The 14,863-nt window shown below is 45.8% G+C and overlaps 1 protein-coding gene across 1 annotated transcript in view; it reads right to left on the reverse strand.

Annotated features, from left to right (window-relative positions):
* Myo1e (myosin IE) overlaps nucleotides 1-14,863 on the reverse strand; it is a 139,447-nt gene that overhangs the window by 32,252 nt on the left and 92,332 nt on the right. The window contains exons 13-16 of the mRNA XM_042687737.1: nucleotides 13,551-13,637; nucleotides 11,611-11,778; nucleotides 10,470-10,555; nucleotides 7,137-7,218 (exon numbers count right to left, since the gene is read on the reverse strand). Of these exons, the coding sequence (XP_042543671.1) occupies nucleotides 7,137-7,218; nucleotides 10,470-10,555; nucleotides 11,611-11,778; nucleotides 13,551-13,637 (423 nt within the window). The remainder of the gene's footprint in view (nucleotides 1-7,136; nucleotides 7,219-10,469; nucleotides 10,556-11,610; nucleotides 11,779-13,550; nucleotides 13,638-14,863) is intronic.

Genomic DNA, 14,863 nt, shown 5'->3' on the forward strand with positions numbered 1-14,863 from the left:
AACTGTTAATAAAACAGTAAGAAACGAAACCAACAAATCAGTCTTCACATACAAATCGTCCATAGGGAACAAGAGAATAGGTTACTTACTAAGGAATTAAGTTCAATTTACTAAAGACATGTGCAAAAACATTGTTTTCATTCATTTGGTTTTGTTTGCAAATAGTGAGCAAGATTTTTAAAAAACTCAAAATCCCCTCTATTCTCTTTCCAGGAATAAAATGAATACATAGTCCTCTCTCTCTCTCTCTCTCCTCTCTCTCTCTCTCCTCTCTCTCTCGCCAGTCATGGGGCTTGAACTCTGGGCTTGGGCGCTGTCCCTCAGTTTTTCAGCTCAAGGCGAGCGCTCTACCTCTTGAGCCACAGCGCCACTTCCAACTTTCTGGTGGTTTATTGGAGATAAGAGTCTCACAGACTTTTCCTGCCGAGGCTGGCTTTCAACTGCAATCCTCAGATCTCAGCCTCCTGAGTAGCTGGGATTACAGGCATGAGCCACTGGAATCCATCCAACCATCTCATTTTAACTGATAGAAATTGCTGGTTGCCAGTGGTTCACCCCTATAATCCTAGCTACTCAGGAGGCTGAGATCTGAGGATTGTTAATTCAAAGCCAGCAAGGGCAGGAAAGTCTATGATACTCTTAGGTCCAATTAACCACCAAAGAGCCAAAAGTGGAGCTGTGACTCCAGTGATAAGAGTACCAGCCTTGAGTGGAAAAGCTGACAGACAGCACCTAGGCCCTGAGTTCAAACCCCAGGACATGTGCACATGCACATGTGCACACACAGCATGGAAATTCACAATTAAGGAATGTGAGATCCATAAAGAGTTCAGAATTTATAACCTTGTAGGCTACTTCATTCAATTTCTTCCTCCATATTTCCCTTGCAAAACCTGCAGACAGAGCACTGTTCTTGTGGCAGGTAACTCCCTCCTCCACAAAGCTAAAAAGCCCATTTGAAATCATCACTCCTTAACTAGGGTTGGGTCACCACACTGAATTAACTTCAAGCCTCAGAAACTGAGCTGGGATTGCTTAGGATGCATTTCAAATGGTGAGAATCTCTGATTTGGTTTAAAGGAAAATAGGAGTAGAGTTCCCACGGACACAACACACACACACACACACACACACACACACACACACACACACACACACACACACACACACACAAAATGGTGAGAATCTCTGATTTGGTTTAAAGGAAAATAGGAGTAGAGTTCCCACGGACACACACACACACACACACACACACACACACACACACACACACACACACACACACACACACACACACAGCCGTACATCCTGTGGGTCCAAGGATGTGGTACAAATGCAAATTTGTCTTCCAAGCAAACCAGGCAGAGAGAAAAACCTCCAAAAAGAAAATAGCCCAGCGAATCTCTCAAACCAGAAAAACCATCATACCGTCAGCAGAAGGGACTCTGCTGGCAACACAGAGCCCTCCTCTCTGTCAATTAGGGCATTTCTGTTTTCATGCATTTAGGAAATCTGAAACCCTTGAGAAAATGATTGCATCTACTCAGGTCAAGATGTTCGTGGATGAATACAGTTCTCTGTTGAGCCATGCAGAAAAAAAAGCTTGCTCGGCACCACCTACAGTGGAGGCCAGAATAGCAGAGGCCCCCTGATCAAAGCAAAGGCCTCTGCTGAGAAAGTAAATAGTCTCTTATCTTCTTTGATGATAGAGACTGCAATCCAAAAATGATTCTGATGATACTTTGTGACCAAAGGTTAAAAGCTACAGATAGGTTGTAGAGTGGCTAGGAACAAAGCTTTGTTTTTAAGTCTCCAAAAATACTTTTTTTGGGGACCCACCCCCCCAAAAAAAGTGGGGCTTGAACTCTGGGCCTGGGCACTGTCCCTGAGCTCTTTAGCTCAAGGTTAGTGCTCTACCACTTGAGCCACAGTGCCACTTCGGTTGTCTGGAAGTTTATTGGAGATAAGAGTCTCATAGAGGGGGGGAAAAAAAAAGAGTCTCATAGATTTCCCTGCCCGGGCTGGCTTTGAACCCCGATCCTCAGATCTTAGCCACCTGAGTAGCTAGGATTACAGGCGTGAGCCACTGGCACCCAGCCCAAAAATACTTTAAAAACTTTTTGTGCTGGTCCTGAGCTTGAATTCAGAACCTGGGCACTGTCCCTGAGCTCCTATGTTTCAGTTGAGCATTCTACCACTTGGGGCCACAGCTCCACTTCTGGCTTTTGGGTGGTTAATTGGAGGCAAGAATCTCCATGAACTTTCCTGCCTGAGCTAGCTTCAAACCGTGATTCTCAGATCTTAGTCTCCTGAGTAGCTAGGATAACAGGCATGAAACACTGGTTCCTGGCTGATTCACTCTCATTTTAATACTGATCTCTTTCCAGCTACAGATTCAATAAGATTTAATAAAGCTTCAGCATTGTCACTAAACGCTGTATACACACACGTAAAATAAATTGATGAGGGCTGGGAATATGGCTTAGTGGCAGAGTGCTTGCCTACCATGCATGAAACCCTGGGTTCGATTCCTCAGTACCACATGCAAAGAAAAAGCTGGAAGTGGCACTGTGGCTCAAGTGGCAGAGCTCTAGCCTTGAGCAAAAAGCTCAGATACAGTGCTTAGGCCCTGAGTTCAAGCCCCAGGACTGGCAAAAAAAAAAAAAAAAAAAAAATCAAAACAACAACAAAAAAAATCAAAAACAAAATAAATTGATGAGTGTTCCTACCAAATGAACATTAAACTTAGATCATAATATATGAGAGAGAGAGATCATAGTGTGTGTGTGTGTGTGTGTGTGTGTGTGTGTACTTGTTCTGGGAATTGAACTCAGGACCTGGAGTTTTCAAGGCAGACAGGACACCACTTGAACCACACCTCTACAGAGTCTTTTTGTGTGGGTTGTTTTCAAGGCCACTCTCTTCACTTTCTGCTCTAGCTGCCCTGGCTGCAATCCTTCCACTCACATTTTTCCACGTCACTGGGGATGCCAGGCATGGGCCATCTCGCCCAGCCATTGATTAAGATGTCATCTCCTGAACTTTCCACCTGAGCTGGCCACACATCATCAGATCTCTGCCTTCCAGGTAGCTAGGATTCACAGGCTTGAACTATCATGCCCAGTTCTGTTTTGTATTTTTTTTTTTGCAATAATTAGAATACAATAAAAGATTCATGGTGAAGACTACTTTGCATATACATGTTTCTGTCCAGAGCTCAGGGGTCCTGATGATGATCATCATTAAGATGACAGTCATCTGCAAAAGACTGCGGATATGGAGGGAAGAATAGATGGGCAATGGCTGGATCTCCAAGAGGGCCTTAGAGGGGACAGACATAGAAGAGAGGGAGGATTTCACACAGGGGAGCACGCCAGCCAGACACGGGTCACTCAACCAGTGATCTCTATGGAGGTGGGAATACAACTTTACTGTTTTTGGCAGAACAAGGGTTTGAACTCAGGGCCTTCGCTTACCAAGGCAGATGCTCTATCATTCCAGCCACACATCTAGCCCTTTCTGCATATGTGTGTGTGTGAGTGTGTGAGTGTGTGTGTGTATAATTTATTTTATTTTTTTTGTGCTGGTCCATGGGTTTGAACTCAGGGTCTGGATGCTGTCCCTGAGCTTTTTTACTCAAGGCTAGAGCTCTAACACTTTGAGCCCCAGTGCCACTTTTGTTATTCTTGTGGTTCATTAGAGATGAGAGTTGCAGGGGCTTTCCTGCCCAGGCTGGCTTTGAACCCTGATCCTCACATCTCAGCCTCCTGAGTGGCTAGGATTACTGAGCCTTCGATGCCTGGGCAGCTTTGGGTATGTTTAAGATAGAGTTCTGCTCTTTACGTAGGCGGTCCTAGATGCATGGCAGGTGCATTTACACCCAACTTTGTTTTGTTTTGTTGTTTTTACACTGGCTGCCTGGAATCACAGTCCTCCTGATCTCAGGCTCTTGGGTAGTGTGGATGCTGGCTGTATGCTACTGCTCACAGTGGTACAATCTCTATAGATAAATGAGGTTGTGTTGTGTTATCCAGAGCAAGCATGAGAGAAAGAGAGACAGAGATTAAATCTTCAAAGGAGACCAAAATGAAAGAATAAAAATAAAAAAGCCCTGATCCCTGTTCCCTTTTTTACAAGGAATAATCCAGACCACTTGAAAATGAGTCATCGTGACCTCGATTCGCTGGGCCCTTGGATCTGAATGTGGCGATCTCATGACTAGTTTTTCCAGCTCAGAGCCAACCCTTATCCAGGATCTGCAAGTGAAGGCATGAGTCAGAAGCTTCATGCAGACATTAACATCTGGTGAAAACTTCCTCTCTGTTCTGCCCTCTTAAGTTCGCTAGCTCCTCCAATAGGATGTTCCTATTAACTCAGCTGGGATCTGCCCACCAGCTGCAACATACACCTGTAGTACCAGCTAATCAGGAGGCTGAGACAGGCTGAGCACTATCCCCTGAGCTTCTTTTGCTCAAGGCTAGCGCTCTACCACTTGAGCCACAGTGCCACTTCCGGCTTTTTCTGTTTATGTGGTACTGAGGAATCGAACCCAGGGCCTCACGCATGCTAGGCAAGCCCTAAGCCACATTCCCTGTTGTTTTTTTCTAATCCTTGTTTGCTTACTCTTTTGTTTTCTTGAGGTAGGGATATCAGAATATAGATCAGGTTGGTCTTGAACTTGTCATTCTAATGCCTCAGCCCCCCCAGTGCTGGGATTCTAAGTGGGTACTTGCATACTTGTAATCCTGCCTGTGAGACTATGTAAAAAGTAACTACCACAAAGATTCCACCAGCTTGAGTCTGGCTTTCTCCGTAAAACCTGGAGGCTGCTGGAGCTGGAATCCCTTTGGAGAATCCTTTACTGCAACCAGGCCATAAACAGCCTTGGTGTTCATGGGGCAGGGGGTATGGAGGCAGACATGGGGAGGAGGACATCACAGAATGGCCCGCAGAGCGTCAGGGAGAATGGATGGTCTTATACAGGGCATCAGCACAGGCCTACCTGATGACCTTTTGGAGACAAGGAGCATAGTGTGTGTAGGGGGGGGAGGGGAAGGCGGGGGCACGCACGGGCAAACAGAGGATGATGTAAGAGGAACCTGTAGATATCTGGTGCAGAAAATGGCTCAGGTTGACCAGATGCTGGTGACTCATACCTATAATCCTAACTACTCAGAAGGCTGAGATTTGAGAATCAAGGTTTGAAGCCAGCCTGGTCAGGAAAGTCTATGGAGACTCTCCAATGAACCACCAGAAAACCGGAAGTGGCACTGTGGTTCAAAATGATAAGACTGCTAGCCTTGAGCAAAAGAGCTCAGGGACAGTGTCCAGGTCCTGAGTTCAAGGCCCATGACTGACAGAAAGGAAAGGAAAAGAAAAGAAAAGGGAAAGGAAAGGAAAAGGGAAAGGAAAGGTCTCAGGCAGCATATTCAATGCCTTAGATGAATTACTCAGTTGAGTCATCATAACAACCCTCTCGAGATGGCTCCTGTGTTCTCCCTCACTTTACAGATAAGTGAAAGAGACATTAAGAGTGCAGTGAGGGGCTGCTGGGAAGGTGGCTCAGTGGTAGAGCACTTGCCTTGCATGCATGAGGCCCTGGGTTCGATTCCTCAGCACCACATAAGCAGAAAAAAAAAAGCCAGAAGTGGCGCTGTGGCTCAAGTGGTAGAGTGCTAGCCTTGAGCTGAAGAGCTGACGGCCAGCACCCAGGCCCAGAGTTCAGGCCCCAAGACTGGCAAAAACAAACAAACAAAAAAAGAGTGCAGTGACACAGACTGACAATGATATGCTGAGAGCCAGTGCTGGAGTTTGAACAACCAACACCCAAACAATCGAACCCCAAAGCCCTACTCAACTCTGAATCTCTACTGATCTTTTTATGTGATTTTTAAAAATAATATTAACAGGGCTGAGAAGGTGGCTTAGTGGTAGAGTGTTTGCCTAGCATGCATGAAACTCTGGGTTTGATTCCTCAGTACCACATACACGGAAAAGGCCAGAAGTGGTGCTGAGGTTCAAGTGGTAGAGGTCTAGCCTTGAGCAAAAGAAGCTCAGGGACAGCGTCCAGGCCTTGAGTTCAAGTCCCAGGACTGACAAATAATAATAATAACAATAACAACAATAATAATAATAGTAACTGATTATATGGCCTGAGGAGGGGTGGTGGAATCAATAGGGCTGGGCCTTAGTAGTTCATGCCTATAATCCTTGCTACTTAGGAGGGTGAATCTGAGGATTATAGTTCAAAGCTCACCTGGGCAGGAAAGTCTGTGAGACTTTTATTTCCAGTTAATCACCAAAAAGCTGCAAGTGGAGCTGAGCTGCAAGTAGAAGAGCACTAGCCTTGAGCAAAAAAGCTAAGCAAGAATGTGAAACCCTGAGTTCAAATTCCATTACCAACATACATACCCATGCGCACACACATTATACACATACACATACACACAATCTATCAATGGCAGCTCCTTAGAGCTACATGGTCCAGTGTGTTTAACACAACCTCTCCACATAGAACATAATTAAGCCCAACAACTTTGTCCCCCCCACCCAGGAGGGGTGGGATGGGGAGGGGGGTTCAGACAACCCCAAACACACAAGGGATTTCTGAGAAGTGGAAACGAGCTCGTTGTGCTGTTGGAATCCATGGTGGGGGGAGCGGGGGAAAAAGTACATCTGCAATTCCCAGACCGGCAGGATCCACACCTCCATCTTTTGCTGGGGGTGTGGGTCCCTCCCCAAAAATTCATCTTAAATTTTAGGCAAGTCATCTTCTCCACTTGGTGATCTGAAAGCCCTCGCCTGAAAAACTCATTAAGATCCCCTACAAGGCCCCCAACCACAAAACGGTGCTGATAGATGAACACAGTTTGAGGTCATTTCCTCTTAGAAAGTTGCTGATTATCATCCGCTGACTGGAAGACTGTGGGGTACTTAATAACCATGGGGGATTGCAGAAGAGACCAGTCACATTCAGCTCCATCCTAAGAGCTTTTCAGAACAGTGACATTTGCTCCTGGGAGCTCTGAAACCACGGCCCTCCAGTCTCCCAGACCTTCTCTAGTCCAGAGGTCTTAGGAGAGCTAGAGGGGAACCCTAGCTCTCAGCCTCTAGAAACTTCCCCCAAGAAAACTAACCTTTATTTTGCTTCCAGCCGTTGTTGGGCGTCCTTTCTTGTCGGCTTGCAGATTTTCAGGAAATAAGGACTTTATAAAAGGCCTGGGGAGGAAAAAAGTGAGAAAGGGGATGGATCAGCAACCTCTCAGGGCTGTTGGGGGAGTCATCTGACTCCAAGCGTGAAGCCAGCAGGATGGGAAGCAGAGAAGTGTCTATCAGGCAGAGTCGTGGCCTAAAAGATGGGTTTGAAAAACTCTGCCTTTGGCTGCACACTGGTGGCTTGCACCTGTAATCATAGCTACTCAGGAAGTTGGTACATGAGGATCACGGTTCAAAGCCAGGCTGGGCAGCCAAATCTGAGAGACTCCTATGTCCACTTAAACCAGAGGAAAAAGCTGAACACACAGCTATGGCTTAAGTGGTAAAGCATCAGTCAAGAGTGAAAAAGCTAAGCACAAGAATGCAAGGCCCTGAGTTCAAGCTCTAGGGAATAGACATACATACCTACATACACTCACACACACAAGAAAAAACAAAGATGCTGGTGTTTCTGGCCTGTAATCCTAGCTAATCAGGGGGATGAGATCTGAGGATCATGGTTCAATTTACAGGCATAAGCACCAGCCTCCAACATCAATATTTTTGTAACTGACAGTAAATAAAGAAATCCACGCAAGTTGGCAATCTGATGATTCAACTCAAGCTCATTATCCCTCCAAAGGACTTGTTTGAGGCCTCCTGGATTTTCCAGGAAATCACCCTCCCCCCCCCCCCCATCCCCCAGCCATCTACTTTTATCCTGACCAGACATACTTAATAGATTTTTTTTTTTTGCTGCGAATACATTTATGAAAGAATATGTCATGTCTAGATGACAGGAGATTATATGGAACTGCCATCAAGAGCATTTGAACTTGGCAGGAACTTTAATAATTAAAAACCATCTCTGGAAAGTAAGTCTTTACCTGGCCACTGTGAAACCCACAAGTCAGGGTTTGGGGCTTGCCTGACCTTTGCAGAGAAGAGAAAATGGACTTAAGTGTATTTTGAATGAAAAGAAATCTGACATCTTGCAAATGGTGGTCTGAGGGCTCAAAGGGCAAGCAGGATGGGGGGGGGGGGGGGGAGGGGAGACTAAGGCAGAGAGCTAAGTGCAGTCCAATAACTGCTCACCAGGAAATGATTTTTGCTTTCAATGCAGTTAATTTCTTTTCTTAGAAAGTTATCAGGATTGCTGATGTTAATGAATATTAAATAAAATCAAGCATTTTAAATAATATTAAATAAAATCAAGATGTGGCGGCTCACATCTATTAATCCTAGCTACTCAGGAGGCTGAGATCTGAGGATCAAGGTTTGAAGCCAGCTCAGGCAGGAAAGTCCATGGTTCTCTTATTTCCAATTACTCACCAGAAAACTGGAAGTGGAACTGTGGCTCAAGTGGTAGAGCATTAACCTTGAACAAAAGAAGATCAGGCCCGAAGAAATGCCACCCAAACCAAAACAAAACCAACAAACAAAGCTCTACAAGATCTACCAGGCTATGCAACATTGTACCTGTCTGTCATATACACGCTGCCCACCTGCTTAGGTAAATGACTTGTTACCAAGGACCTTGAAACACTTTGCAAGGAAATAGCGAAGAAAAGGACAGAGGTCATGGGGCTTGAACTCAAGGCCCGAGAGTTATTCCTGAGCTTATTTGCTCAAGGCTAGCATTCTACCACTTTGAACCACAGTACCACTTCTGGTTTCCTGGGGGTTAATTGGAGATAACAGGCCATGGGCTTTCTTGTATGGGCTGGTTTTGAACCTTGATCCTCAGATCTCAGCTTTCTGAGTAGCTAGGATGACAGGCATGAGCCACCAGTGCCTGGCTTCAGAGAATTTTTCTGAGCTGCCTCTCCTTCTCTCCGTCTACAGCTTAGGGTGTTTAAAAATGGGACTCAGCCCAGGTATGGTGGGTCATAACTATCATCCTAGCAATTGGGGAAGCAGGGGCAGGAACGACTCCCAACTCAAGAACAAACCAACCAATAAAGTTCTTTGAGTTGTTTCCCTGGAATTGCCTGCGTTCCCAAGAGCTCCTGGGATGCAGGTTAACTTAGTCTTACTAAGCTATTACCCATCTTGAAAAATGAAGTAACCCACAGAAAAGTTCTTTGGCTGCTGTTTCAAGGGCAAAGTATCACAAAACCAGACTATCTACCTCCCCCGCTTCCCCGCCCCCCCCTTCCTTCACCCCATCCTGCCTCTCTTATAATGGTTTGGGAATTTGAATTCAAGAGTCTCAGGCTCGCTAAGCAAATGCTCCACACCACGTGAGCCAGGCCCAACCTGGACCACAATCCTCCTATTTCTATCTCCCGGATGACACACGTGGCCCACGAGAACCTCTCATTGTGATCCTCCCAATCGCCATTTCCTGAGTAGCTGGGATTATAAACAAGAGCTACCATGCCTGGTGGATGACTATTCTGCTGTTGCTGGTGAAAAATGGCTCTTCACATCCAAACCTATCATGCTCACTTCTCTTCATAACTGTACCAAAACTGATGATGCCTGGCACACACACGGCATCTGTGATTGGCAGCAGGAAGTGTTAGGGACACAAGATCAAGGTCTGATTGGAGGGAAAAAAAAGTTTGGGATTTTCTTTTCTATTGTTTGTCAGTCATAGGGCTTGAACTCAGGGCCTGGGTGATGTCACTGAGATTTTTTTTTGCTCAAGGTGAGTGCTCTACAACTTTGAGCCATGGCTCTATTTCTGTTTTGTTTTCTCTTTCTCTCTTTTTTTTTTTTCCTGGTTATTTGGAGGTGAGTGTCTCTGGAATTTGTCTGCCCAGGCTGGTTTTGAACCATGATCCTTAGAGCTCAGCCTCCTGAGGATCTAGGAATATAGGCATAAGCCCGGGCCACACCCCTACCAATCCCCCAGCTAGGTAGGGTTTTTTTTCATTTGTTTTTTGGTCGTGGGGCTTGAACTCTGGGCCTGGGTGCTGTCCCTCAGCTCTTCAGCTCAAGGCTAGTGCTCTACCACTTGAGCCACAGTGCCGCTTCTGGTTTTCTGCATGGTTTATTGGAGATAAGAGTCTCACAGACTTTCCTGCCTGGACTGGCTTTGAACCAAGATCCTCAGATCTCGCATCCTGAGTAGCTAGGATTACAGGGGTGAGCCACCAGCACCTAGCTAGGCAGTTGTTTTAAAGAAAACAAGCAGACAAATTCTAGTTTGGACTCAACAACTCAAGCAAGTAAGCTGACAGGCACTCAAACAATTTAATTGGTTCGTTCTAATGCCAGAAGTTTCCGGTGGCCTCTACCATATGTCGGAAAAGGAAGACTTCACTTACAGCTCACTGCTCTGCATGAGTTCGATCAGATCCATGAAGAGAACATCGCGGTTCCGTTCACAGAAGCCATCCATGTCGTATGATACCTGGACAACAAGACAAAGAAAGCTGTTTTTATCCTGTCAGCATTGCTTAGGATATAAACTCTAAAGTAAAAATCGCTCCTATCACAAGAATGTGTGCATTTTTTATTTTATTTTTGTCAGCTGTGGAGCTTGAACTCAGGGCCTGAGCCCTATCCCTGAGTTCGTTTGCTCAAGGCTAAAGCTCTACCACTCTGAGTCACAGCTCCACTTCTGGTTTACTGGTGGTTAATTGGAGATAAAAGTCTCATGGAGACTTCAAACCCTGATCTTCAGATCTCAGCCTCCTGAGTAGCTAGGATTAATAGATGAGCCTGGCGAATGTGTCTATATAAGCTGTGGCAATTTGGGCAGAAATTCATGCTCGAAGACCAGGGTTAACAAGAATAGAGCTGGGAGGAATGAGAAATCTGGTGGAAGACAGGATGAGGAATAACAACCCAGATCAGCAGCAGCCCCCCCCCCCCCCCCAGCCTGGCACCAAATGAATATCCATGCATTGTCTACGAACAAGCAACAGCACGAACTCTCGGCTCTCTGGTGGGCATCAGAAGGCAAAGAGTCCAAGTTTGTGATTGGATCCTGTACAATTCAAGGCCTACCACTGCTGTAGTGCTTTCTATAGGTACCAGAGTGACTCCATCTTGAAAAATGTGTGCTAATAGTATTTTAGGGTTACTCTGTGTGTCTACAGGTCCTGGAGTTGAACTCAGGGCCCACATACTCTCCCTTAGATAATTTGGCATTCTAGCACTTGAGCCATAGCCACTTCTACTTTTTTTGGTGATTAATTGAAGATAAAGAGGCTCAACAGACTTCCTGTCACGGGCTAGCTTCAAATCACAATCCTCAGATCTCAGCCTCCTGTGGAGCTAAGCATGACAGGTGTGAGACACCAGCGCTTATTTGTGTTTTCCTCCCTGACTTCTCCAAAGGTCCTAGTTGTTGCAAGAATGAACTACATGGGATCTGGTGTGCCTCTGGAGAAAATACCACAGCCCTGAGGGTTCTAGCTAGGAAGCCATTGGCAGAAGATCGCTCCCCTGCTCCGGCCCTACCTTGCCAGCGTAGTGATGAATAATGAAGCCTTGGTTCCAGCTGTTGAAGTGTTCGTGGCTCCCAATCTGCATCTGGAGCTTCTGGAGCAGTGTCTGATCGGCTCCTTCACCCACAGCATGCATGGTTGCGCACACATCATCCAGAATACTCATGATGCCTGGAGGGTTCTGGGGAAAGGGGGGGGAGGGGACCAAGATGACGAGACACCCGTCACTAACTCTTCTAGAACATTCAGTGCCTACCAGGCCCTATCTTAAGCCAAGAAACCACTTCCTAGATCTAGATATCCTTTTGTGTGTTTGCCCAGGCTGGCTTGGACTTCGATCTTCCTACTAATGCTTTCCCTACAGGCCCACTACCATGCCCGATTTTTTTGTTGAGATGAGGTCTTGCTACCCTTTTTTTTGAGAGGGGGGCAGACTGGAGGGGCCTTAAACTGCGATCCTCTCAGTTTCTACCTCCTAAGTAGCTGGGATAACAGCTACTTAGATAACATACCAAGCCCTAGATAGCATCTTAAAAATCAGCCATTTCCTTAAGACAAGAACGCCACATCCCAAAAGAGCACTGAGGAACAAAAGATGAGGGCAAGTCCATTTTGAAGAAATGATTTCACCCCTTCATGTCTTATGCCAGGCCACGCACAGATCATTATCTCCTACTGGTACTAAGCTGACTTCCAAAATCCGAAATAAACGAAAACACTCCCCTTTGACCCAAATGCATTGCTGAACATCTTACGCAGGTACAGCCAGCTGAAGTGCACCATAGTTTCTATCATTCATTCCTTGGTTTCATATTCATAAGTTTGACATGTGTTTTGTTTGGATTACAGCCTTACTCTGAAATGCTGCAGCTTTTCAAAGAACGGAATAGTCAAGCCGGATGCTGGTGGCTCATGCCTGTAATCCTAGCTATTCAGGAGGCTGAGATCTGAGGATCACAGTTCAAAGCCAGCCCGGGGAGAAAAGTCCCTGTGAGACTCTCACCTCCAATAAACTACCCCCCCCCCCGCCCCAAAACATAATAAAACAAAATCCTAAAAAGCAAACCCAGAGTGGCACTTTGGCTCAAGTGGTAGAGCACTTAGCCTTGAACACAACAAAGAGGCTCAAGGACAGTGCCCAGGCCCTGAATTGTGAGACTTGAACGCAGGGTTTGGGCTCTGTCTCTGAACTTCTTTTTGCTCAAGATTAGTACTCTACCTCTTGGGCTACAGTTCTACTTCTGGCTTTTTGAGTAGTTTATTGGAAAGAAGAGTCTCATAGATTTTCCTGCTTGGGCTGGCTTTGAACCTTGATCCTCAGATCTGAGCCTCCTGAGTGGTTAGGATTATAGATGTGAGCCACCAGGGCCTGGTGATTTTTATTTTTAATAGAATCATGTTCTGTCTACAGAGCTTCCCCCCTCCCCTTTCAATCCTTTCTTAGAGTATTCATTATAGAAGTTGCATGATTGCATGAATGCCAGGCCTAGCAGGAGCAGTTCACATCATGAACGTGGGCTTCCAGAACTCAGGATCCACTCCCATTTATAAACCAACATTTAAACATGTTCCTATTTATCAGAATATTAAAACTCCACAGACCCTATTGTTCTTTATGGGGCTTGAACTCAGGCCTGGACACTGTCCCTTAGAACTTTTTCACTCAAGGTTAGCGCTCTACCCCACTCTGAGCCACAGCGCCACTTCCAGTTTTCTGGTGGTTCATTGGAGATTGGAGTCTTATGGATTTTTCTGCCCAGGCTGGCTTTGTACCACAATCCTCAGATCTCAGTCTCCTGAGGGGCTAGGATTACAGGTTTTACACCACCAGCGCCCAGCTTTACTGTTCTATTTTGATGCACAAACATTTATACAAAGCTCATATAACAGCTAAATGTCGTGACAGATCAGACTTTACCGAGAACAAAATTGCAAATGTAAGCCAAAACTTACCACTTTATTCTCTATGAGGTCGCACACAATTTTATTATTGAAGTATTCGATGGGTGTCCACCGTATTCCTTCTTGAACATACTCTTCCTGTAGGACAGAAATGAGGGACTTGCATAAATCACCATGCAGGAGAAAAACCTAAATGCTTTCTATAAAGAGTAGGAAGTTTAATTTTTTTTCTTTTTCTTTTCCTCCCCAGGAGATTCCAAGAAAGGAATATTTTATGGCGTGGGGATTTTTTTTTGCAGGGTGGGGGAGGTGTATGGGGGCTTGAATTCAAGGCCAGTGGGGGAGGGGGGCACTATCCCTGAGCTCTTCAACTCAAGGCTAGCACTCTACCACTTTGAGCCAAAGTACCACTTCCGGTTTCCTGGCAGTTAACTGAAGACTCAGACTTCCTGCCCTGGCTGGCTTTTGGACTTCTATCCTCAGATCTCAGCCTCCTGAGTAGCTAGGATTATAAGTGTAAGCCACCAACACCTGGCTCTAACTCTTTTTTGGGGGGGGGAAGGACGGGGGGTATGTTTAGTTTGAACCCTATGGTGTGGCTTACCATGTACTTTTTCTTGACTAATTAATGATGCAATATGATTTAACTTATTAAGTCCAGTTTCCTTCCCTCTCCCCTCTCCCTGCACTCACTCTCTCTCTCTCTCTCTCTCTCTCTCTCTCTCTCATGGAACAGTAGAACCTCTTAGTTAGGGGCTGTTTTCTCATGCAGGTTAGTTGCTCATTTAAATGAGATGCCCCCTGTCCTGCTGGTCTTGCTTGGTTGGTTTTCTTTGCTACATCTTCCTTCTTTCTGGACCTTTAAATGTGATGGGAGAATCTTGGGACTCAATCTTCTAGCAATCTTCCAGCAATCTTATTTCAGTAAGTGCCTGGACCTTAATACTTGCCAACTAAGGACCATGAATTCATTTCTCTAGGATTGGCCTTGCCACTGAGTTCTTGACTCCACCCATTTTTGTCATCATGGCATCTCCATGGTGGGGTTCAGTAGACCCACGCCACAAACTGGGGAGTCTTCATTCAGTATCCACTGGGAGTCCAGTGATTCATCTAGTTTACCCTTTAGGAAATACATTCACCGTTTGTTTTTTTTTTTTGGGCGGGGGGGGGGGGCAGTCATGGGTTTTGAACTCAGGGCCTTGTCACTGTCCCAGGAGCCACCGGAAGCTGGGAGAGGAAGAATGCTAGGGTTTTAAGAAAGAAGCCTTGGTCAAGAATGTGGCTCTCAATCTCAGATTCTGGGACCCCAGCTGTGAGCAGCAATGTCTGCACATGGAAGCAGCCCAGCTTGCATTCTGCTG

The sequence above is a fragment of the Dipodomys spectabilis genome, unplaced genomic scaffold (assembly GCF_019054845.1).
Source record: "Dipodomys spectabilis isolate Male_0828 unplaced genomic scaffold, ASM1905484v1 ptg000108l, whole genome shotgun sequence".
NCBI classification, from domain to species: Eukaryota; Metazoa; Chordata; class Mammalia; order Rodentia; family Heteromyidae; genus Dipodomys; species Dipodomys spectabilis.